The 25,748-nt window shown below is 40.1% G+C and overlaps 1 protein-coding gene and 1 long non-coding RNA gene across 2 annotated transcripts; one reads left to right on the top strand and one right to left on the bottom strand.

Moving 5' to 3' along the window:
• Positions 1-12,439: 12,439 nt before the first annotated feature.
• Positions 12,440-14,208, bottom strand: gpr25 (G protein-coupled receptor 25). The gene has a single exon (XM_049021718.1). It carries the CDS (start codon positions 14,144-14,146, stop codon positions 12,995-12,997), a length of 1,152 nt encoding a protein of 383 aa, XP_048877675.1. The 5' UTR covers positions 14,147-14,208; the 3' UTR covers positions 12,440-12,994.
• A 4,957-nt stretch (positions 14,209-19,165) lies between these two features.
• Positions 19,166-22,191, top strand: LOC125747043 (uncharacterized). The gene is made up of 3 exons (XR_007399162.1): positions 19,166-19,554; positions 20,320-20,488; positions 21,655-22,191. It is a non-coding gene; the product is annotated as an uncharacterized LOC125747043 (long non-coding RNA).
• Positions 22,192-25,748: the final 3,557 nt, after the last annotated feature.

Raw genomic sequence — 25,748 nt, forward strand, 5'->3', positions numbered from 1 at the left:
TTTCCCCTGCGTTGCAGTTGTGAGAAATTTCGTCCCTGTTCGAGCAGAATGCGACGTGATCTCAGAAAATCAAGTATTGCTGACTCGAGTTTAGCAGTAAAGTCGTTTTAGATGAAATAAAGAAATACGCATCAAAAATCAAAAGCTTGTGTTCTGCATGCTTGGCGATTAAATATTTTAAAACCCTACAAGCCTTTGCGGCGATCGGAGATTTTAATTTGCTTTCCCAGCATGATAACGCAAATAGTCGTTGGCACATATATACATTTACTGTGATTTAAAGATGTCTGCTGGTGATTTAGGGTACCTATAAACAACGTCAAGATATATAAACGAAAACTTAGCTGGGTGTGTATTTATTACTATTTTAAAAGCTTTATCTTTATTTTACGTGAAGTATTTGAAAATAGCAAGTAATCAGTCTGGGAAGTAACTTAGTTTCATTCTTAAGTAAAAGTTCAGATACCACACCAAAATGCTTCTTAGTTGAAAGTCATTCAGTGAAATACTACTCAAGTAAAACTAAAAAGTGCCTGGTTATGAAAGTACATATGTGTGAAAAGTAGAAAGTACTGCACATATATTGATCTTACTAAAACCAATGTACCTATCCTTTTAAATTATATCAAGACAGGTTCGAATACAGCGTTGTGAGAGACAGTGCAGCATAGTAAAATGCAAGAAGATTTTTTTCTTTTATTTACTAAATAGGATGTTTGTAGATAAATTGGATTAAATCTCGAAAACTGGTTGTTCAAAAGAAATAAAGCATTCTGAAGTCAGATTAGATCATGTAATTCAGTCTTGGTTTTGAGTTTGTGTTGTTCAAAAAGTTTTAGTAGGATTGGGAAACATAAATTTGATCCAAGCGATCAGGATTCCTGGTGGATTCATGGTGGATTTCGGGAACAAAATGTAGGCCTAATAAAACTTTAAAACTGGTAAAATAAATAAAAATGCTTCTAAGGTGAAAGTCATGCAGTGAAAGCGTTGGATCGTGTATTGAATACATTTATTTATATTTGGCCCTTGAGCCATTGCAGTGATGGAGTAGACCTGAGGCTGCTTCTTAAGATCAGTACATTAAAGATAAAAAGGGGATTTTGTCCCCATAAAGTAGTCCCCCAAACAGCCATCAGTATCAAACAAAACTAATATATTTCATTGTAACTGTCATTTATCATGTATATTAATTACAAAGACACAATCAGAGATGAACCAATCAAAAGTAGTTTCTAACAATTACATGCTTTATTATTGCTAACAATTGGACATTTATCCTTTTTATGATTTAAATCAGGGGTTCAAAATATTTCTGAATAATGCGTATTTGTTTTTATTTATTTATTGTGGGTCACAAGAGTGGTCTAACAGTTTAAAAGAAATTGAAAATAAAAGGGGATGTTTGTATTATTTTGTTGTGCTATTGTCTGTCTCTTGAAATGACAAGACTTAAAGTCACCTCACACCTGCAATTCTATCTTTTGTTCTTTATTTAGCTAGTAGCCTGCATTGTAATATGTCGTCCCATTTAGAACACTGGTAATTCGGATTTGGTAATCCTGAAAAGTTTGTATCTGGATCAGGGTGATCCAATCCAGTGTTTCTTTGAAAAAATGGCATAATAGTAAGATGGATTACCTGATCGAGGATAGTAAATCATGGGATTTCCAAACCAACAAACAACTGGGCCTTTGAACAACTGGGCCTTGGTCATAGTTGGAGGCCATTGCAGTGCCACATGATGATATTAGCCTTCAAGCAGAAAGAAAAACACACACACTGATATTTTCTTAGCTACTCATATGATACGTGCAGGTGGGCCTATTAATGTATGTAAACATTGGTCATGATGATGGTGCGTGGCTTACAGTCACCACCCATGACAACTTCTTCACACACATAATGCTTCTGAGGTGCTACACAGTGTGAAATTTCTTTCATGTTACCCTTTGATCATTTTTCCATTTTTTTACTCTGTAACAGAGTACAATTCCCCAAATGAATTATACTTAAGTAAAAGTACTGTACGGCTATTTAAAATACTTAAAAGGTTCTATTTCAGAACAAGTATTAAGGGAAAATTTACTTTCCACACCTGCAACTAACCTTTTAATTGTTGGCAACTAATAGTTCACCTCTGACCATGTCTTGCAAGAAACAACAACTCCATTTTATTTCTTTATTTCTAATACTGGTATTGTAACTGTGCAAGATTGTAACAATACTGGACTCGTTTTTATATATAACTGTCACTGCTTCCAGATAGCATTTGCCAACATGATCCACTTCACAAAAACATTGAGTTTGTTTAGTAGCCTACGTCATTTCCTGGAAAATTGTGAAGGTTAAAGATGTCATAACTCCCTCTTGCATTTTATCTTAAATCATGAATTCCATTAAAAGGTGAAATTTATTAAATGATGAACAAATATGTAATACTGGCAATCAGGTGCTGCTGAATCGCCAGACCGAACGTCTTATAATCTCTATCAGCACAGTCTGTCAAACAGGCCTCTATGTTGGTGGTGTTGCCATATTATGCCGACATAAAGTTGTGTTGACAGTCACTTGCAGTGACTTGCACTCAATATTTCCTCTATGGAATCCAAAATATTTCCATATAGTGGAAGACGAATATCTGTTTGTTGACCAGTTCTTGAGTGATTTTCTACTCCTCCTAACTCATCATTGTAAAAGTTCTCACAAACACATCTCACTGACAGTAAGGATGAAACTGATTATGATTATATATCCATAATTCCATTGAAAGGCAAGATACAATCACGTGATTAACAAATATGTAATACCCCCAATCCTGATCAAGACAAGTAGTTGCAAGATCAATGGATGGATGGATGGATATATAATGTGAAATTGGAAAATAAACATTAAATGGTAGTTTTAAAATATATTTAACTGCAGTTCGTTATACTGCTTATTTCATGCATGTTTAATTTAAAACAAAAAGAAAAAATGTCTGTAAACATCTATACAGTGTAAACAAGCTTCTACCCAATTTCTCTAGTTTTTTTCCTATTTTAGACGCTAGGTGTCAGTAGAGTGAATAAAATAAGTTGGGTTAGTTTTAGGAGATGTGCATTTTCTTTCCCCATACGTGTTTCTCACCATTCAAACCACAGATTTGCGTGGGGGCCGCGAGTTTGGCAATAATGTTATGGAAACACTTGCGGAACTAAGTTGCAGATCAACGGATACAGTTGATCTATACAGTAAATTCTAAGAAGTCTATTATTATAGCTTCCCTGAGCCTTGAAAATAATAATAAAAACATGGCTTCTGTTGACATGGTGAAGCTTGGATTTGGCCCCCAAAGAGAATCATTGCACAGACCTGATACAGAACTTTAAGATTTATTTGTTATTGTTTCCGAACTAAAATATATGTGATTATTTGTATGCATTTGTATAAGTTGAAAATTTTCATCCCGGTACTGCACTTCTTTTCACACTCACTCATTTATTTATTAACATCTGTACACATTTGCCATTTATTTTTATGTGGAAATTGTTGTGTTTAGCAGTGGTTAATGTCTTTGTTTTTTATCAGCACCGGACAGTCCGTAACTACAAACGATTTCCTCTGGTATAATAAACGTATTCTGATTCTGATACCGCAGGGCAATGGATGCAAAGTAGTTAATGAAACTAATGTATGGTTCATCCACCTTTGCTAGAGCCTATCCCAGGCAGTATACAGCATAAGGCTGGGGAACTCCCTGGACAGGATGCCAGTCCATCACAGGACCCATGCATGCACACACATAATTATAAACTCCAAACAATTTAGAGAAGCAAGTTGGCCTAAGTGCATGTAATCTGGAAATCGGAGAACACATGTACGGAACATTTGTGAGATTCAAATCTCAAACACCAAAGGTCTGAGGCAACCCCAGGGCCACCATGATGTAAAGTTGTGTTATATAATATTTTTGCATATATTAATTAACCTGATTTCCGTTGATCTGCCAAACATGTATCCTGGGCTGGATCACAAGGTTAGCGTGATTTATAAATACAATATATATAAAGAAAACTTAAAATCGCTCCCGCATACACATTTGACTGTATTTAATATATGTATTGACCGATGTTCAATATATGCAGTTTAATATACAGGTGAGTATTAGTGACAGGCAATGAGACGCATGAAAATTGTATGAAGGGATATAGTGCACTTTCTATGTCTTTCAAAAGACAATGGGGGATTCACAGCTCTGTTAACACTTCTATATGTTATCTGGCTCAGTGCCAGCCTGAGCTTCTCACACAGACTTTTTCATGGGGGCCACAGAGGATGATGGGAAGGATGTGGGTGCACGTCCAGTCACGTAGCACCATATACATTTTTTTTTCCACACACTCCAGCCTGGCTCTTCCTTGCTTCTCACTGATGAAGGAATCCTACCTTGCCTTATGGGTCTTCAGTCACGCCTGCACTTAATGTTTCTCATTCTTTTTGAAGGTCACTCTAGATCAACCTCCAATTTGACAATTATCTCTAGCATTAGAAAGTCACTTCTGCCCTTTACCTGGCTGGTTTCTTTCCAGTGTCTCCTGCTTTACTTTCTTCTTGTGTACTGCTGTCGTAGAAACATTGAGTCTGGAAGCAGCCTGCCTCGCAGTGTCCTTCTGCCAGCACAATCACTGGTGCTAACTTGAGCATAATGTAGAAAAGAGATAGAAGTTATGCTGCAAAAAATTGAGCAGATGGAATTATTTTGTATCTCAATCAATGAATACCATTTTTGCTTACATGACCATATTTCTGAATCAGAAAATTCAGTAAACGAACCTAACATCACAGGTGCTGGCGATGAAACCTGCCAGTGCTTATTGGTGGAATAACACTGCGTGATTTTTTATACTCTCGTAAAAGAAAAGTTTGATCTGCTGGTCAGATCAAATAAAATATAAATAAAATGCTATGGCTGGTTGCGAACCAATATGGGACGTGATATGCCCTGTATTTTCAGACTGTGCAATCAATGCCCCAATAACTAACAAAATGACTTGTTCAACTTCTGTTGTTTTAGGGTTGCAGTGTAGCTTTGTATGAAATTGTCACTCCCGGCTTGTCCGCTCCTCGTGTGTGCCACGCCCCCTGGTTACCCACGTGTGATCCCCTGATCGTCTCCAGCTTTTGTCCTCTTATTTTGATTAGTCTTGTCTTATTTAAGCCTTGGTCTTACCCGTTTCCGGTGTCCATCGTGTGGATTCTCTGTTTGTCCCTGTCAGATGTTCCCCAACCCTCGTTACCCCAATAAATCCCCTTTATTTCCCGTACCTGGTTTGCCGACCCGATTTCCTGCCCGATCGCCGCTACCGCCGATCGACGGTCCTGACAGAAATTGTGTGAAGTGCAGTTAACCTATGAGCAGTTTGCACCTGTGCAAACGTGTGCTTATTTAGCATAAAGGTCACAATTCCCGTTGTGCAGTAGCACGTGAAAGTGGCCAGAAATTACAACAGATCCAGGAACTAGGTTCCTAAACTTCTATGGGAAAGCGTCTATTGAGCAGTTGGCTGATTATCAAAGTGTCATACACAGTTACACATGATTTAGCATAATTTAGATAACAAGCACCTGGCTCCACAGCCGTGGCCAAAAGTTTTGAGAATGACACAAATATTAATTTTCACAAAGTCTGCTGCCTCAGATTTTATGATGGCAATTTGCATAAACTCCAGAATGTTATCAAGAGTGATCAGATTAATTGAAATTAACTGCAAAGTCCCTCTTTGCCATGAAAATGAACTTACTCCCAAAAAAAAAAAACATTTCCACTGCATTTCAGCCCTGCCACAAAAGGACATCCTGACATCATTTCAGTGATTCTCTCATTAACACAGGAGAGAGTGTTAACGAGGACAAGGCTGGAGATCACTCTGTCATGTTGACTGAGTTAGAATAGCAGACTGAATGCTTTATAAGGACGGTGGTGCTTGGAATCATTATTCTTCCTCTGTTAACCATGGTTACCGGCAAGGAAAATGTGCAGTTATCACTGATTTGCGCAAAAAGGGCTTCATAGGCATCTAAATCAACCATTTATCAGATCATCAAGAACTTAATGGAGAGAGTTTCAATTGTTGTGAAGAAGGCTTCATGGTGCCCAAAACAGTCCAGCAAGCACCAGGACCGTCTCCTAAGGTTGATTCAGCTGCGGGATCAGGGCACCACCAGTGCAGAGCTTGCTAAGGAATAGCAGCAGGCAGGTGTGACTGCATCTGCAGGCACAATGAGGCGAAGGCTTTTGGAGGATGGCCTGGTGTCAAGAAGGGCGGCAAAGAAGCCACTTCTATCCAAGAAAAACATCAGGGACAGACTGATATTCTGAAAAAGGTACCGGGATTGGACTGCAGAGGACTGGGGTAAAGTCATTTTCTCTGAGGGTCCCCTTACATTTGTTTGGGGCATCCGGAAGAAAGATTGTCTGGAGAAGAAAAGGTGAGCGCTACCATCAGTCCTGTGTCATGGCAACAGTAAAGCATCCTGAGAACATTCATGTGCTTCTCAGCCAAGGGAGTGGGCTCATTCACACGCAGCCATGAATGAAGAATGGTACCAAAACATCCTCCGAGAGCAACTTCTCCCAACCTATCCAAGCCTATCACAGACCAATGAGCTTAATTTTTTTTTCTAAATGAATTGGCCTCCAAACCTTCCATCTACTAGAGCACCACATTTAAATTATAATCTGTTATAAGAGTTATGCAGCTTTAATGCCTATGACATGAGGTTATCTGGCCAAGAAACCCCATCTATTTCCTGGCAAAATGTCTACAACCTCAGTGGCAGATTCTGTTTGGCCCAGGGATTGGAATGTTTGGAGCTTATGCTCCTGGACACAGAGTGGGAGAAATATTATTTTCCTGGTAAATGTGTCTATTCCAATAGCTGACATCTAGGACTGAAAAAATAATTCCTTAGGTCCCAAAGGACAGTTGGTTGGACAGGAAAGAAGCCAGACAATAACTAAATAGTTAAGTATGCAAAGGAAAAAGCAGCATCCTCACACAAAATCAACTTTAGGGCAGGTGCCTCAAAGCAACCCTGCATTTCCGTCAAGCCAAAAATGTTTCCATCAGCCTGTTATAATCAGAACTGCAGATGGTATGGTGCTGTGGCATAAACACTATAAATCAACCTCTCTGATAACACAGAGAATAAAAGTATGGACCTCTCAGTTTGGTGAGTAAAGAAAATCTCTTTTATTCCAGCAATCCAGCAAAGCGCTCCCATCACACTCTGGCACTTGGTACCAAGTCACACGGAGCTCACAGAGCAACCAGTTGATAAACCATAACCCCCAATTCCCTATAAGGACTTCTAAGTCCTGATTGGTCACAAAACACCAACAAACCAAGCTCAAATGTATAACAAACACAATTCTCCTGCTCTATTGGTTCACCTTGGTGGCAAGATAAAATCCACCCATCTAGCTCAGTTTACCGGAATCTGTCTCGGCTTCTAGACTCTACTTATGATCAATATCTATATACATATCTTATTACATTGAATCATATTAATGTTTGGGTGTTCCATTGATTAATGATTAACACATTGAGGTATTGTCATTGAATCACTGCAAATACATGGTTAACATACGATTTGTATGACGAACATAATTACTTATACATTTGCACTACCGAGTAACATTAAAACAATGTCACTGCGACTATTTTATAAAGCCATAGTTCTGATTGTGCACCAGTTGGGGCATCTTCGAATCTCTTCCTGCAGGTGGTCTCTCCCCCCCTTTTGCTCCGCTGTCTGCCTCTCCAAGGTCCGAAATCTCTTCGGATTGATAACAAGATTTTTATCTCCACTCTGTGACAAAGAGCTGCCCAGTAGAACCAATCATATAAACAATCATAGAACCATTTCTTTAATGTTGCATATATGTGAGGGCTATAACACAGAATTTACACTGACATATATATTGACAAATTCACTATAAAAATTATATGAAAATTACATTTCAGGTTAATATTCTGGAGCTTTTGTATTTGCTAAAGTTTCCCACATATTTCAACGACAAAAGCAAGGCTACCTCAACCTGGTACTTTCCCAGCTAACAGTTTTTTGTTCTTGGAACTTATATCTAACATCACAATCACAGTATGGAAATGTTCCCAGAATGTTACTACAACTACCATTACGGCAGCTAAGAATAGTAATGCTCAAATGAATCAAGGGTGAGGTAGAGCAAGAGGTCACACTGTTGTTTGCACCCCAAAGCTCATAGGCTCAAGGCTGGATGGTCTGTTATTCAGGTCCTGGTGTACAGCTATTATAAAACAATATTTTTCAACATTAAATGAAAAGGCTGTTTAGGTGAGTGGCATGGTGGTGCAGTGGTTGGCACTGACCCTCTGGGACCTGGGTTCTAGTCTCTGGCAGGGTTCTATGTGTGTGGAGTTTGCATGTTCTCCCCATATCATTGTGGGTTTCCTCCAGGTACTCCCATTTCTCTCTCCCCCCCCCCCCCCCCCCCCCACTGCAAAAACACGCTGAGGCTATTTGGAGTTACCAAACTGCCCGTAGGTGTGGTGTGTCCATGTGAGTGTGTTCCGCAATGGAATAGCACTCCATCCTGCGTCGTTCCCTGCTTTGTGCCCGTAGCCTCTGGGATAGGCAAACTATTGGGCTAACATTGATAGAACTTTTGTTAAATAGGAAGCAGTGGAAACAGTCCAGTCCAGTCCAGTCCAGTCCAGTCCAGTCCAGTCCAGTCCAGTCCTGTCCTGTCCTGTCCTGTCCTGTCCTGTCCTGTCCTGTCCTGTCCTGTCCTGTCCTGTCCTGTCCTGTCCTGTCCTGAATCCCCAATTTCCCCCCACTTTCCCCTGCCTGCCTAATCCTTCCTCCCAGCCTGCCCGTTCGCTTACCCGCACCTCTGACACAGCTATATTTCTTATTTTATTTCTTTGGACGCTTATTGGTGAGCACTGTTGCTTCACACCTCTGCTTGGCAGGTTCTCTCTGTCTCAAATGCATGTCTTCTAAGTTCTTACTACTTTACAAAAACATTCAGTTAGGCTATAAATTGCCCATAGAGTATATTTATGTGTTTGAATGTGTACATGCCCTGCGACGGACACTTCATTCAGGGAGTACCCCTACCTTGTGTCTTATGCTACCCTCGATCAGTTCCAGCTCCCCTTGAGACCTTGACCAAGATGGATGAATGCATTTCTGACCGTAGCACTGGATACCAACTTGCAAAAAACTTTCCATTCTCTACACTCAATATTCTACTGCGCATTCTGTAAATGACTTTATGCCTGACATCCCACACTGTTGCAACATCGGCGCAAAAAAGGTCAAGGGTAAGTCGCGTAATATTTCACTTTATATCAACATCGAATCAAGCTTTTGCCGCCATCAGTTTTTCAATATTGAAAATCGTACCAAAACTCAATTCAGTTTCAACGTTGATAATTAAAAACTGACCATAATTCAACGCATTTAACTAATTAAACGTTGAAAGAACAACAGGATGCTATCTGTGACATAATTATCGCTGTTTTCTATCAGTTTCAGTTCTGGGATTTTTACGATGAAAAAAATAGCTTCTGGGGCATGAGAACGCCACTTTGCCCTTATTCTCATCAAAGTGAACTTGTTTTACGAAACTTTTCGTACTTTGCGTTATAAACTTTAAAACTGCTGGGACCTACTGTATGACGTGCGCGCCCGTTGTGGTCAAGCGTTTTGACTGTTATTTATGTTGTACTAGTGTATTTTTTTTCATCAACCCTTACTAAGTACTTCTAACGTTATAGCGTAATCCATCGCAAAAAAATGCCAAAAATAATGGATATTGAAAAGAAACACACCTCGAAGCAGCCGTCACTTCTGTTTCCGGCCACACCGACTTATAACTCAAATTCTTGCAAAATAGGTGGGTAAACCACAGTCTGTATTGAGACGATTTCGAAGAATTCCGTATTTCCCGTCATTTTCTTCAATCATAAATTAAGACGACGTAGCCTATAAGCGCTATTATTTTTATTCTGGTACCCCGAGTACTGCTATGTGTTCAGGTCGTCCTGTCGGCTTCGCAACAGCACTTCATTCATATCTAGGGTGGGAATGCATTACATACTCAAAATCGGGGTCACTTTCAAGTGCACTCCATTTGCAGTTTAGTGATCGACAGATGTTTAATAAAGAAATTATTTTTTATTTTTATTTATTTATTTATTTATAATTATATTTTTGCACACATGTACACTGAGTCACAACCGGGGCAGACGATGGGGGGACACCACAGGCACCCATGAGTATGACCGGCCTCTGCATAGGACTCCAGTGCGTAACAATAGATCACGCAGGTTTCTTTTTCTTAGCCTGGACAGGAAACGTTTGCTAAAATTGGAATACGATAGCTCGAGGTCATGCGTGCTATTTTCGGATACAACTAAAAACTCAGGATAATATTATAATTGTCCAGATGTCTTCTCAGCTCTAAAATTATTAAACGTTGTTTGATAATTATAGTAATTTTGCGTTCTTTTACTTTGCCATGTGCGAAGTCTACCATGTTAAATTTTGCGGTGAATATCCTCGACTGATTAATTTCAGCTAGAATGAGAGTGAATACGAATAGAATAGATTATCTCCATTTCGTTTAACCTGGAACCACTCCTCTCCATTAAATGATTTGGTTATTTTCTGTATTTGTCTGTTGTTGTTTTTTTTTTTTTTGTCTTATGATTATTTGTACGCCTTATGTTGTGGCGCAACATACTCACGTTTGTGGTCGTGTGCATGTAAATCCTATAAATAGTATAAAGGTTTAGCGTGGTTTATACAACCCTATACAATAACCAACAACCATGTTATTGGTTTATGCATTTGCGCTACTGTGCTTTTTATCATTATTTCAGAGTCTACTTATGAAGAGGTTTACTGTAACCAAAGTGTGTAGAAAGCTCTGCGTAAGGACACACCAACGACAATATCTAAGGACACAATTCTCATGAGGCGTCCACGTCTTTAGGTGACGCGTGAATGTAATATAGCGTTTAAGAAAAAAAGAAAAGCCTTCATAGGCTTCGAGACATGCTTCCATAGTACTGCGGTGTCTGGCGGACTGAGGTATCGGGGGAGCAGAAAGAGACACGGGAACTCGCTTGTCGGGGAAACACGCTCTTTATTAGCAGTTCTGAAAAGGACTGTCAGGCACCCAAAGAGCATCGAACACATTACAGACAGAAAACACAAGGTTGTCAGAGGTGGAACCGCATGCACGGTGGGAGATTTCTGTAAGCTACATACACAGGAGGATCGGACAAGGTGCATGCAAGACACAGGTAAACACACACGCAACAATAAGGAAATGTAACCATAACCATTAAGTTTAACAAGAACAACAACAATGAAAGGGCTATTTACAACTGCATGCGGGGCATGCTGGGATATGCCCCCCGCCAGTGATATACTATATTTAAGTTCTCTGATCTAGGTCTGTCAGATAATGAAAGCAGAGTTTGCATGTTCTCCCCCGAGTCACACGGGTCTATCCGAGTTCTCTGGTTTCCTCCCCACAGTCCGACAACGAGCGGTTAGACAAATGCCATCGTGTGTGAGCGTGTGTGTGCGTCTGTGTGACCTGCTCTGCATAAGTGTTCGCAGGACGGATGGGTTAACTATAGACATTAAATTGCATCATACCCCATCTGAAATTGTTCGAGAAATACTGAGTCGTTTAAACAAGTCCATTTCACACCCGATCTCTTCTGTCTACCCGGAGCGAGAATACAATGATTCATTTCAAAAGGGCCCACATGTGAACCCTTGAACTTTCATTTTGATTAGACATCTGCTTATTTTCCCACGTGAAAAGATTTGGTCTATTTGGTCGGTCTCATATTTGTAAGGTTTTATGTCAGACGATCGTTCAAGAGATCATGTGTATTCGGATTTTTGTATTTCTCAGCCGTTTTGAAGGTAGGCCTAAGTCTTGGCTCATCGTTTAAAAAAAACATGTAAATTTGATTTAAAAAATGTGTAAATATATTGAAATATGTATGTTCCACAAAATTTTCTGGTTTACTTTGTGTCTGATAGCACTATGATTCCAACATGCTAAAAATACCGATAGACCGACGTTCAACCAGGAATTAATAAATGAGACTTGAACTTTGTAATTTAAATGTTTTGGATCTGAAGGAATTTTAAATGTTTCAGTTTTTTTACATTTATATTAGTTTCTGATTATCCTGTTACCTGTTTCAATATAACAACTGCAGTTACAGACAAATGGAAAGATGATTTTCCGCCAATAGTACTTCCGCCAATGCTAACAGCTCCAGTTATTGGCGAAAGTCAATATCAACTGAGATGATACAATCACACTTTAGAGCGGAGTACGTTTCAAATCAATTCTAAAGATAAAACTGAACTGCAGTTGGGTTTTTAAACGTTTATTTAGATCGACAAATGAAATGCAAAGTGATGGGGAATATAAATCAAAATTTAACGCATAAATGTATGAATTAAAGCATATTCATCTGCAATGACAGTAACAAGTAATTAACATATATATTGCATTTATAACAAAATGAAAAAACATGTGAAACAAACATTTTTTATTACAGTTACATACTGTTGGATAAAACCTCATATTAAATTTGTCAGTTAATGCAAAACATGTTTTGTAGATGAATCTGAATTAAGATTAGACTATTAGAATGGCTTTTTAGTCTATATCCTGCATAGTAAATGACTAATATAGTGATTATTGCACTTAAAATTTAACGTAATGTCAATATTATTTTAACACAAGGGCTACAAAGGATAACACAAAATAAATGTTTATAGTAAGCAAATTTCATATATTTATAAATTTGAGAATAAGCTGAACATTTAACATATTTGCAAAATCAGAATTTGCTTAAAGCAGGCTGTGGACCATTTCCCTGAGAAGATAAGTATGGGCTTAATAATGTGAAGGCTTATAATGCTACCCTGACTGCTGCTTGACTTGGTGACCAGAGGAGATAGGCTTGGTCGCTTCCAGCTGTGACGTTTTGCTGATGGACCTGGTGCGGTTGCGTGCAAGGCTGAGCCAGGAGATACTATCGGAGAAACTGTTGGAGGAATGGCCCCCAACAGTGTGTCCGTTCTGCTCACCTGGGCAGCCCTGCAGCAGCGCCTTGACGCGTTCCCTGAAGCTGTGGTCCAGGAAGATGTAGATGATCGGGTTGGCGCAGCTGTTGAGGAAAGCGAGGCAGGAGGACAGGATGAGCCCCCGGGCCAGTAACGTCTCGGTTTCACAGGACAGGAGCACAGGCCACAGCTTGGAGATAATCAGGACGTTCTTGAAGAAATTGAAGGGAACCCAGGAGACCACAAAGACAGCGATGATGGTGAAGACCATTTTGACGGAGTGTCGACGCCGCGCTTCATTGCGGGACCCGCCCACCCCATTGTGCTTCTGCAGCCGGCTGAGGATGGAGCCGTAGCAGAAGAGGATGAACGACACAGGCAAGATGAAGGTGAGGAAGAGGGTCACGAGGCTCAAGCCCTTGAACATGGCCGACTCCATGTCTTCCACGCAAAGCATGGGGTACTCCTCGTCGGGCACTCTGCGGTAGACCAGTGAAGGGACGCCCAGGATCAAGGAGGATGCCCACACCATCCCACAGACGACTCGGATCAACTGACCCCTCTTCAGGTAGCGTGAGTCCATCATGCGCACCACCACCAGGTAGCGGTCGACGCTCATGCAGGTGAGGAAGAAAATGTTGGACAAGCGGTTGACTGCAATGATGTAGCTGCTCAGCTTGCACATGTTGTCGCCGAAGGGCCAGTGGTGGTTCATTGCAGCTGAGACGGCCCACAGCGGCACCGTGACCACGAAGACCAGGTCAGCCACTGCCAGATTCACGATGAAGGTGTCCACCAGCCGTCTTTTTCTGTGCTTCCCACACATGACCCAGATCACAAAGAAGTTGCCAGAGACCCCGACGAAGAATATGATGAAGTAGAACGCAGGCAGGTAGATGTCAGAGAAGGGGAGCTGGACAGCTGGACAGCCTGTTACATTTTCCAGGTCGTACATCATGTACGTGGACGTCGTGTGATCATACTCGTATAGGTTGCTGTCTTCCATTGTGAGACACAAAATCTGTGATGAAATGTGCCACCTTCAGCACTGTGCCGTACGCAGTGCCATCCAGGAGGTGCAGTGTACCATTTAAAACGTACCATCTTCTGTGGTCATGTGCTTAACTAACCACAAACTGTCAACTTCTCTATTTTGCAGACTGCCTTCCTGTATCTTTCTAAATCAGTATGCATGTTTGTCACATTGCCATTTTTGGTCTCATTCTGAAACGTTTCAAGAGCAACTTTAAATAAAAGAAATCTACAAAAATGACCTTTGAGCGTCACAGATATTTTTCAGCTGTGTGTATAATTTTAAGTATGCAATAATACTACTTAATAATGATACTTCATTATAACTCATAAGGCATCCATCCATCCATCCATCCATCCAGCCACCTGTAATTGCTTGCAAAGTAGTGGTCAGCTTGCAGCCTGGAACCTGTTTCCTAGTTGAGGCGCCAGTCTCAGTTACAGGGGACACGCACGCCCATATAACTACACAATTAACTGATATAATTGTATCAAAACACTTCAAAAGCACAAATTTTATTTGTAGTTCTGCTCACCATTAGCATTTGAATTTGTTGTGCTTATTACACTAACAAGTATGTCGTGTGTCATTTGCCAAATTGTTCCTTGTTTCATATAGTGTGTCGCATGCCTCAGATTTGCTATGCGGTCTCCGCTTATTTGTGCCGTAGTTCACCGCAGCTCCACTGCAGGTGCTACCTGTGCTGCTAGCCCTACAAACAGCCTCCATCCTGCAACTCTCTTGCTGTACGCGCAGGTCGTCCTGGCTCGACAAGCACAGTGATGCTCACTGGTGTCACCTCACACAGGAAACCTCTGGGTCTGGCTGTGAACAGACTTGTGTTAAAGCAGCTCCAGAAAATCTTACCGGGGTCACATGCATTGTTTGTCATATAGGTCAATCCAAAAGAAATTAAAATACCATACAAATGTAATGTTCTTTTGATACTGTACTGGAATTTAGTTTGACTGTTTCAGTCTTGGAGTCAATAGCAGGAATGTAAACTTCCATCCATCCATCCATCCATCCATCTTCCAAACTTTAAGTTTAAGGTTCCAGAGGTTGAAGCCTGTCCCAGGCAGCACTGGACAGAACACCAGTACACTGCACGCACAGTGCTCACACAGAAATACAATCACACTTTAGAGCGCTGTTTCTAACAGACTGACTGTATATTTACACTGAACTGCTCCTGACCATAAGCGCATATAAGGTACCTTCAATCATGCATCTATTTGTCATCCACTTTGGCTGCTGATGCAACATTTGCACAATTTCTGAATTTTAATTTAGATATCTTTTGCACTTTATACTGCACTTTACACACAAACTCTGCTACAAGCATTTTTGCACTTCTGCCACTTATTTGCACATTTTCCATACATAACTATTATAACCTCCTCTACCTCTATCTCCAAGTATAGTATATTTTTTTGTATACCTTATATTTATTTACTTTGTTTACCACGTGCTGATTTGTTACATGTCTTTCTCTCGTCTGCACTGAAAAAAAACTGGAGCCACGTCATCTCGTCTCTCTATGTACCTGTACAGTATATAGCAGAGATGACAATAAAGTTTACTTTGACTTTGACTTTGACTTTGACTTTTGTAATAAATTGCGCAGCTTTTCTTCTTCTGCAGAGTGTATATGTACAGTTTATGTGCCTTTTTGGGAAACTAAAAACTGGAGCCATGTCTTCTTGATTTACTGTATATGTGTATATAGCTCAGATGACAATAAAGTTTGACTTTGACTCAACTGGTTGGTTGCAACCCAATAGTGGATCTCAGGCCCATTGTCACTTTTCCAATATCAGCCTTTTTTTTAACCACCAGCAACCCCTCCCCCCCTTCCATAATGTGCATGGCTCAAAATTTTGGATTGTGACTTAATGGCCAAGAGGAAAAATCTAAGTACTGAGGCTAAAGCAGTTGAAAAGCATTGCTTTAGAGAGGCAAAAGATGATACCTTGTTGCACTGTCCGGAGAGGTTTCCCATAGGCTGCATAATACAACGCAGCCAGCAACAGGCTCCCAGCTTGTCCTGCAATAGTTACACGGCTATGATATTATCTGTATGAATTTAGGCAAGCAAATAACCGAGTGGCTCATCATTGTTGCTGCAACTCATCATTCTTGTTTCCGTAGGATAATAAGTGTCAACGGAAAATTACACTTCGTGAGCGCATCTGGGGGGGAGGGGTGTGCTCCACTTTAGAGTTACGTCTTCCCCTTGTCTCTCGTTCAAGACAAATTACGCAGGTAGGAGTGTTAAGTTCTTCATGGTAAGATGTGCTAAACCTGACTAGACTGTGATGACCCTCTTTGTTTCAGTTCTTCTATATTCTGCTTCACAAATGCCTAAATGTAGTTTCATTTGTGTTTTGCCAAAACGCTTCTTTTTCTCTTTTTATTTGTGTCACATCTGTACCCCATCTCCAAAAAACCATCATAAAGCAAAACCCGCAGGCAAGAAGCCATGATTCCCCGGCGCGTCTGTAGTCACACGGCCCGCTCTCCGTAAACCAAAATGACACACGCAGGCTTAAAGCAAACGTTCCTCTGAAACATTCTGAATCGGCAAAAATTCTAAATTTGCCTCTTGAATCTGGTGAACATAGATCAAGCAGGCCTGTTCAGATGCTAGTTTCCAGCCATAGCCCAACAGCTTAGTTTATGTGGGACAATTATTGTGTACAGCTGGACCTAATGCTTAAAGTTTCCTTTTTTATTCAATTTCTATGAAGGTCAAGGCTATGATGCACCCTAAATGGGATGCCATTACATCACAGGGCACAAATATATAGCCTGGGCAGTTAGATGCACCACTTAGCCTAATTGCATGTCACTGGACTGCAGAAAGGAAGCTGCACAATATGGGCAAATGCTACACGGACCCATATACGCAGGAGATGGGATTCAGAACAGCAGCCCTGGGGGAGAGAGACGCCATCGCAACCCACCGTATCAAGCCACGCTCATCTGTTTGAAATACTGGCTGCGGTTACCAAATGCTGACTGCAGTTTTTTAGCTCTGTGATTACTTAAGAATTGGTTCCTCAGTACACGTATTGATTATGCAGTATGATTGTATAATGAATGCCGCATTACTTAAATTAACAACATGCAACATCAGGAAAGAGGTATAACATTTGAGACATATGAACATATGCTACAAATATTTATAGCTGTGAGAGTAGAGTTGGTAGCTTGCAAGTGCAGTTTTGAGTGTTAAAGGCTACGTTCGTGAAAGAAAACCGAGAACCTTCTTTCGTGGTATATTTTTTCCCAAGCTGTATTCGTTGTTCTCCTGAACCCTGCCTAAAATGTTCTGCTAGTATTTAATGTGCTAAGAAAAAAACTCCAAAATGCTGTGTGCCTGGTGCAGCAATAAAGCCAAATTCACAGCTCAGTGGCAGTGGGTCAGCATGCTGAGCAAGACGTGTGCTTTGTCGCCCACTTCATTTGAGCTTCGTTACTACCTGAGGAAAGCATAACTGATATATGTGTGTGTGTGTCTGAACACTATGAACAGTTTATAAACTGAATTATTTACAGCTTCCTAGGGCTTCACCTCACCCTGTGTCTTGGTTGTAAGGCTGACACTTTTCTCTGATGGGTCCAGATCCTGCGATATACCGGGTGGGTGTCTGCGAGCCATCGGTGACTCCATCGGGTCCATGTCTTTGAACAGTGCACATATAGCAACTGAGCGCTGAGCTGCCAGTGCCGATTGTACACCGATTTGCCACTGATCTGGGGCTTTTGTCGGTGAGCAGAAAATCGGGGCTAAAATCATGTAGTGTGAACTTCAGCAGTTTCAGGCCAGACTGACTCATCGACGATTTCTCCAAGTGGAAGATCTTGTAGCGTGTGACCCCCTGTCACTGATTAGTGGTGTAGTGTGTAAACCACAGTGACTTCAAGACTCACAGTTACAAGACAACAAGTTGTGTAGTATGAACAGTACCCCGGTCTGGCGGCTTTGAAAGTCAGGTAGTGTGAACTTGGGCCTAAATCAGTTGAAAAGCACTGTGTTAGTTTATATCATTCAGTTCAGTTTAGTTCAGTTCAGTTCGATTTCTAAGATTAAGAGGAATTTTAGGGCAATCAGGGGGAATTCTGGTGCAGCAAGGTATGCAAAGTGTAGAAAAAACTAATAGAGTACAAAATAAGACAACGTGCTCAGACAGGACACATTCTAAAATGGAAGCACAGTAAATAAACAGAACATCCTAAAAAAGAATATTAATGAAATAAATAAAACTAAAAATAATGTAATGACCAGTAGACGGATGGTAATGGAAGGTTCATCTGCAGTTATATGTGCAAAGAGATACAACTCTGAAAAAAATTGAGAGACCACAGCAAAATTGTTAGTTTCACTCATTGCACATGAGTAAAAATTTTTTTTTTTGCAGACTTGCAGCCTGACTCTTCTCTGTTTATGGATGAAGGGCTTCTTCCCTGCTTTATGGGTCTTCAGTCCTGCTTCTAGTTGCCTGTTATGAACTGTCCTGGAACTGCACTTCACACCACTTAATGTTTCCCATTCTCTTTGAAGGTCCCTTGATGTTACGCTCTGATTTATGAGGCACTGCTGGATAAGTCGACAGTCTGACATTAGAAAGTTACTTCCATCCGTTACCCTGCTGGCTTTTGGTTATTGCCAGTGTCTTGCGCTTCGCCTTGTTCTTAGAAACACTACGAAGGGAAGCAGCCTGTGTCACAGTGTAGCCTTCTGCCAGCAGAACCATGATTAAACCAGGATTTAAAAATGCATGATTTTTGTAAAAAATATGTAGGGGTCTCAATTTTTTCCAAAGCTGTAGTACCAGACTTCTAGGACAGCAGAGACGGGATGCTGATCGATGTATTATGGCTTTGACAACAAAAAAGCATCATCTCAAAGCACATCATAAGACCCGAGAATTTGAGAGTGAACCTTTCCACGAAAGCAATGTGGCAAGCTCTGCCGTGCTGAGGCCATTCAGAGCTCCGTAGTAAAGTAGCTTGAAATCAAAATAAACCTTAACAGGAAACTTCGCCCTGATAAATTCATCTACCATGATTCAGAGACTCTTCCGTTTGATAAAGGTCTTGTCACATTGTCGGAGACAAAGAACTCAGGGGAAGGCATTTTTCGAACAAAAAAGGTTTTTTTTTTGAAGAACTAACCAAAGAAGGCATATGAAACAAACCAGACCTCAAGGAGACAAAAGATGAGCACTACAACGGGGAAGCCCACGAACTAGCAAGAGGAGCAATGTTAATGACAAGACTGAGGAACACAAGACTGGGAAGCACTTTTATACACGACTAATGAGGAAGCAAACAAGTGGCAGCTGAAGTAAATAACACATGGGCAGGAACGGGAGGTAAGAAAAATGAATGCCGGGCAAGGCTTGTTTAGGCCATTCCTGGGAGGAGACAGGAGGGTCAGGCAGATGTGACAGGCAGGACAGAACAGATCTCAATGGTAATTATATCAAGAGTGAAACTAAATCCGCAAAACGGTATTTGTTATTAATCGTGATTATTATTACTATTAATTATTAGCTGCTGTACATATTGTCTTGTATATCTGGTCTTGTGTTTGGTGCTATGGTCTAAGGAGGTATGCAAATGAAAATTTCACTAAGCACACATGGCAGTAATCAAAACCTTGAACCACAATACTGTTCTCATGTTATAATAATAATGACAATGATCAACATTGATTGTGATCATGTACCGGTACTGACACAGAGCTTGTGTGCGCTGATATCCTCAGTGAGATCCGATTTTATCATTTTTTTCAAGTGATACAGAGGCATACTCTACTGTACGTACTGTTTAACCACCAATGAAAAGGTGCAGCTCTTGAAGACTCTGACATAAGATTGGTCACCTTCCATGGCCGAATGCTGACATGTTGAATCTTGGTATTACTGGCCAAATGTTCTTTTTTGCATTCTGCATATCAATATACCTACTAAGCACACAAGGAGAACACTGTCTCTCTCATATCTGAAATCTCAATAATCAGGAAACCTCAGTTGGAAAGACTCTTGGAAAAAGACACATTCATGGAATATTACTAACCACGACAGAGGGAGCAAAAATACCTAATGTACTGTGAATAATTTTTTTTCCCACTGCAGAAACTGCAACAAGGGACATAAAAAATTATGCAAAGCTGCTGTGAACAATTCTGATTCACAGGCTGTGACACATTTCTTTACCGTCCCCCCTAAGCATTCATTCTGATGTGTCCTTCTTCTCAGCCACTTGTGATCTGAGGTTTCAGACTGAATCAAGAAATCGCAAAAGGTAATTGGTACAAAAGATGTATGACTTTCGCTGAAAGAGAAAGCATAACAGACTAAATATATCCTGAGTACAGTAGTAGAGTGACATGCCAGCACAGGACATATTAAAGCAGGAAAGCAAAGAGGACACTACTGAGTTCAGAAAACTCATCCTTTGTGAGAATATCTACTCCTAAGAAGATGACAGACAGCAGTGTGTGATTTCACTGCTGGGCCCTTGAGCAAGACCCTTAAAAAGGGACTGGCTGACCCTCCTTACTCAAATGATGCTATAATTAAGAGTCTGCTAAACAAACAAATAAATGATTTGCTAAATGCTGCTAGATTAAGTCACTGTATTGTCTGTGGCTCAGAAAAAAATGAGGCGGCCATCCTCCATCATCAAGGTTTACTTCTGACTCAAATACTGGGTGACTGGAAAGGTACTTAAATTAGTAACAAATAGTAATAAGTTAGCCTGGGAACTTTCCTCAGGTAAGAAATCCCCTCTCTAAGTCAGCAAAATATATGACAACAAAAGGCCGTCACCCTGAAACCACACTGAGCAGCGGCAGCACATCTTCACAGTGATTACGCTTTGGCTCTGTCAGTAGCTTGAAAACCATCCTTCCAAACAGAGAACATTTCTGGTATTAATTAAATTGTTGAGTTCAGTTAGGAATTGTTTGATTTTAGTTAACTTCCATATATGTCCGTTGACAATGTGATAAATAATCCCAACATAAAATGGCATAGAGCAGCCATCCTTATTGATCACATTTGCCTCTAGAATGTAACTTTTCATGAAATTCCTGGGCAAGTCTGAAGTCAATAAGACCTACTACTATGAACACTCATTGGTCGTAGGTGCATTAAGCGCTGCAGATTCATTGTCTAACCCAACAGCACACTGATGATCAATGTCTGGAAAAAAAATGTGCCTAGAAACCTGACCTGTTAAAGTAATTTTGCTAAACGTTGCACCTGCTCACCCCTGGACAGCCTCCTGAAATACTTAAATTATCCAAACAACATTGTGTTGTCTCCATCACTGGGAAGAACAGTCCTACATCCATCTACATGAATGTACTGACAGACAAACTGGAAACTCGTTTTAGTCTCACTGTGTGTCATCAAAATGTGTGCCATTGTGTGAACTGTGCTCCCCCTTGTGTTTCTCCATTTCAGCTGCTATGACCAGGACGCCTCTTCGTGTTGCAGTAGCTCTGTCCTGCCTGAGAACGGCCGCCTACGTGATCCTACGTGATTACTGCTCCACGCTGCCCCACGGCTCCACGCTGGATTACCAGCAATACAGAATAAAGATTTTTTTTGAAGGTTTTTTTTTTGCATTAAATACTGGAAACTATTTGAAAAGTGCAAAACACACTTTTATCTTGTCAGTCTTCCATTTTAATATTTCTAAAACGTTAACTGTGTAGCTTGCAGTGTAGGCAAATTTATATTGGTCTGTGTGTATACTTTATTGAATAAAAATGTCCATAAAAGTGTATTAACTTAGTATTTAAAAATATTTTTAAGTTAATTTGGATTAAGTTTTAATTCTATAACTTTATATGAAAACTTGAAAATACATATTTTTAAATCCAGGAATAAGGTGATTGAAATATTTTATGAACAACTTAATTTACAAAAGATTCCATTTTGTGTGACATCACAAAATTGTTTTCCGCAAAAGGAATAAATTGCTGTTCTTTCCGCCTATGTACTTTATATGAGATGTGTACACCTAAATTTATGTCCCTTGCAGAAACCGAACAACTATACACTGGGGGCAAAAATAGACCATGCTCCCCCCTTTCCAAACTCACACCTAGAACGTAAAGTTTAAGTAGCCTCCAAATATCATACCCATCATGCACTGCAGTAGTTAAATTCCAAAAACATGCTTTTTTTTATAAAGTTTTGAACAACATAGTTTGACTAAAGAATATTACAAACTATAACATTTCAAATTTATTTTAAGTATCTACCAAATATTTTTTGTTATGACTCCCACCATAATGAGACTGTATACATATCAATGAGAGATATAAATATAGCTTGTCAGACACCTGCATAAAATGTATCTATAACATCAAAACGTTCACGTTTTCCACACATTTTGCGTACATGCAAGATATGTAGTCGGAGGGGGCCCTTTATGTCGCTGGGCGGGCACAGGCCCTGGGGCAGCTGGCCTGGCTGCTCTACCTATAAATCCACCCGTAGTTCCTTCTGCTAAAAGTTTATTTATTTATTATCCACACTAGTGTCATATCCGGCAGGACAAAGGACGCGGGAGCAAACATGGTTGACGTACAAAAGGGTTTTTTTTTTTATCAAACTCAAATGAACAATGCCTGAAAATAAACAAGATCACAAGGGATCTAAAACGGGAAGACCAGAAGAAGGCGGGGAACATACAATAAAGGGTTACGACATCAATAACAGACCTGGGACCAGTTTTATGAAGCAGGATTTCTTGCTTAGCCAGATAACTTGTCAGATTTAAGGTAGCCATTTTCATTGACATTTAGCCCAGACTACCTTAAAATCGGTTAAAATCAACAGTTATCCAGCTAAGCAAGAAATCGGCTTTGTGAAACAGATCTGGGAAGCACTGAAAAACACAGCAATTGAAGCCGCAAACAAGCAGCAACCGGAAGCGATTAATACAGGGGCAAGAATGAGAGGTTAAAGGAATAAGCACCAGGCATGGCTCTTGCTAGCCACGCCAGGTAAAAGACAAGACACACCATTGATTTATACACCTTGCCTATGTATAACTATTACCAAACCTTATGGAGTTTCATTTATAAGCTGTGCCATGAACAACTGATCACAAATAAAAATCTTTATAAAAAATAATTAATCAGAAATAACTAGTTTCCCTCTGGAGTAAAATATGAGCATTTATCCATGTGTATGTAAATGTTCATGTACAACTAGGTCTCGGTTACAATCCGTTCCGTTTTTTTTAGATTATTTTCAAAGAAATTAAGCAATACATTTTCATGTAGTTTTTTCACAAGCACCTAGTTACTCGCTGATGTCCCTTGAGGCTCTCTTCTGCATTCAATGAACTCAAGTGTCACACTTGATCTGTTTCAGCATTGTACTGCATGCATTGTTGTAAATCTGCCCGTTCACAAGTGGGCATAAAACAAATCAACCCTTTGTCTTAAAAGGTGCAATCCAACGTTTCCACCCTTAGCGATTCATATCCATTTTCATTTTAACATGGAGGTTATTTGCAGTGCCTAAAATATGGGGTCTATGTCTGAGAACAGTGGAACCTCGTTCATGTAAGCAATAAAATATCAATGTTCTTAATTGGGGGGGGGGGGGGGGGATGTGTGGCATGGTGGTGCAGTGGTTAGCACTGTTGCCTCACACCTCTGGGACCCAGGTTCAAGTCTCCGCCTAGGTCACATGTATGCGGAGTTTGCATGTTCTTCCTATGTCGTCGTGGGGTTTCGTCCGGGTACTCCGGTTTCCCCCCACAGCTAACGGATTATGGATAAACAATATTATCTTTCACCGAGTTTTAGAATGGAAAACTTTAACAAAAGGCACAAACACAACATTGTAATCACAATTTAAGCATAAATACCTCGTTCCCGCTCCTGGGTCCTTTCACCAACTCTAGTCACGCCGAAATAAATCAATTTACCCACCTATGGGTGATTTATTGATCAATAAGAAGTATCAAAATAAACGTGCTGTATTCCTTGCAGGCTCTTTCAAATTAAAAAATAAAATCAGAGAAAATGTGCAAATAAAAAATCACCTTATATAAAACAAAAATACCACATTCCAAGATTATATTAATTTAAGTGTCAGCTACAGGCCTGTCAGGGCAGGAGTCCTGGGTCGATTTTTAATCCCAGTCCATGCCTGAAGTAAACCCCCATAACTCCGAATTTCTGAATTAGTAGAAGAAAAAGAAACTGCCTCCTTAGCAAGAAAATATTTTGCAGTAACAACTTTTAAACGCGGGAGGGAGCCAGCAATCCGTGTTTTATGAAGCTACCTTCCGTTTTTCGAAAACTTCAGATATTTCCTCTAGCAGATTATAAATAATTGAGATTCACTTGTAAAAAAAGCATTCTGAGAAAATGAAGAGTAGCATTATAAATGGTCCTATAAAACGGTAATTCTATGCGACTTTTTAACATACCTCTGCTTTTACTTTGATCTACAGCCGTACCGTATAAACTTGCTGTTTATGGTTGAAATATAGGTTTATGTATCCAGAAAGAAATCATTAATTTATACGTTTTCATCATGCTGGCCCATGTTAAAGCAATAGGATAATATGATTAATTTCATGTTATCTTCACTGGCAATGAATTTCTGGCACAATTTTTCATTAAATATCTACGTTTGAAATCGCTTGACTTGAAAGCAATACTTAAAGGTGAACATTAATATCCTGCAGAAAATCACATTAGATCATTAGATAACTCATATTTTGCAGTGGCTTTCATGCATAAGGGAGAACGAACTTAGTGATATAGATTGTTAGCCAGTTCCATTTGGAGATCAAAAGTAATTACAGTGACTGTAAATAAAATTGAAAGGTAGAGATATCTGGAAGAAATGAACGTCAGCCGCTGATTCCAGAAGGTCCTCTGCAACTCCAAAGATTCATCAAGCCACGGATACTACTTATGTGGACTGTTACTGTCAAGCAAACGCTACAGGTCCATCCGCACCCGCACAACAAGGCTAAAAAACAGTTTTTTCCCCCCAAAGCGGTTGACTGTCCTTTCTCAACCCCCTCCCCATGCCGCAACCACCTCTTTGTAAATGTTTGCAAACTACCCCAAAGATTTTTATGTAGCTAATTTTGGTATTATAATGGCATAATATATATTTGCCGTAAGATTGTTTATGTGAGTTTGAAATCGTGTCACGCCCAACGCCTGAGTTGGCAACGCTGGCAATGCGCAACAAGATCCATGTATTCCATTATAATTCATGTTGCCATTTGCACCTCTTTGTGTGCGAGTTCTATATATTGTCTTTGTCGGTACGTGTTGTATATTTTGTGCTGCTGACTGATGAGCTGCTGAATGAGATTTTAGTGCTCTATGCGAAGTCAGTGACAGTTTTTGAATGTTATATGATGTCGAGGTCTGCCCCAGCTGCAGCTGAGGTTACGTTCTGTAGTACACCTTGCAGTTTGGAGGGCAATTTCTGACTTTATAAACAATAAAAAAAAACATTTGGGATACAGTTAAATGAAATTCACTTTATTCAAAATGCAAATTTAG

The sequence above is a fragment of the Brienomyrus brachyistius genome, chromosome 8 (genome assembly GCF_023856365.1).
Source record: "Brienomyrus brachyistius isolate T26 chromosome 8, BBRACH_0.4, whole genome shotgun sequence".
Lineage (NCBI taxonomy): Eukaryota > Metazoa > Chordata > Actinopteri > Osteoglossiformes > Mormyridae > Brienomyrus > Brienomyrus brachyistius.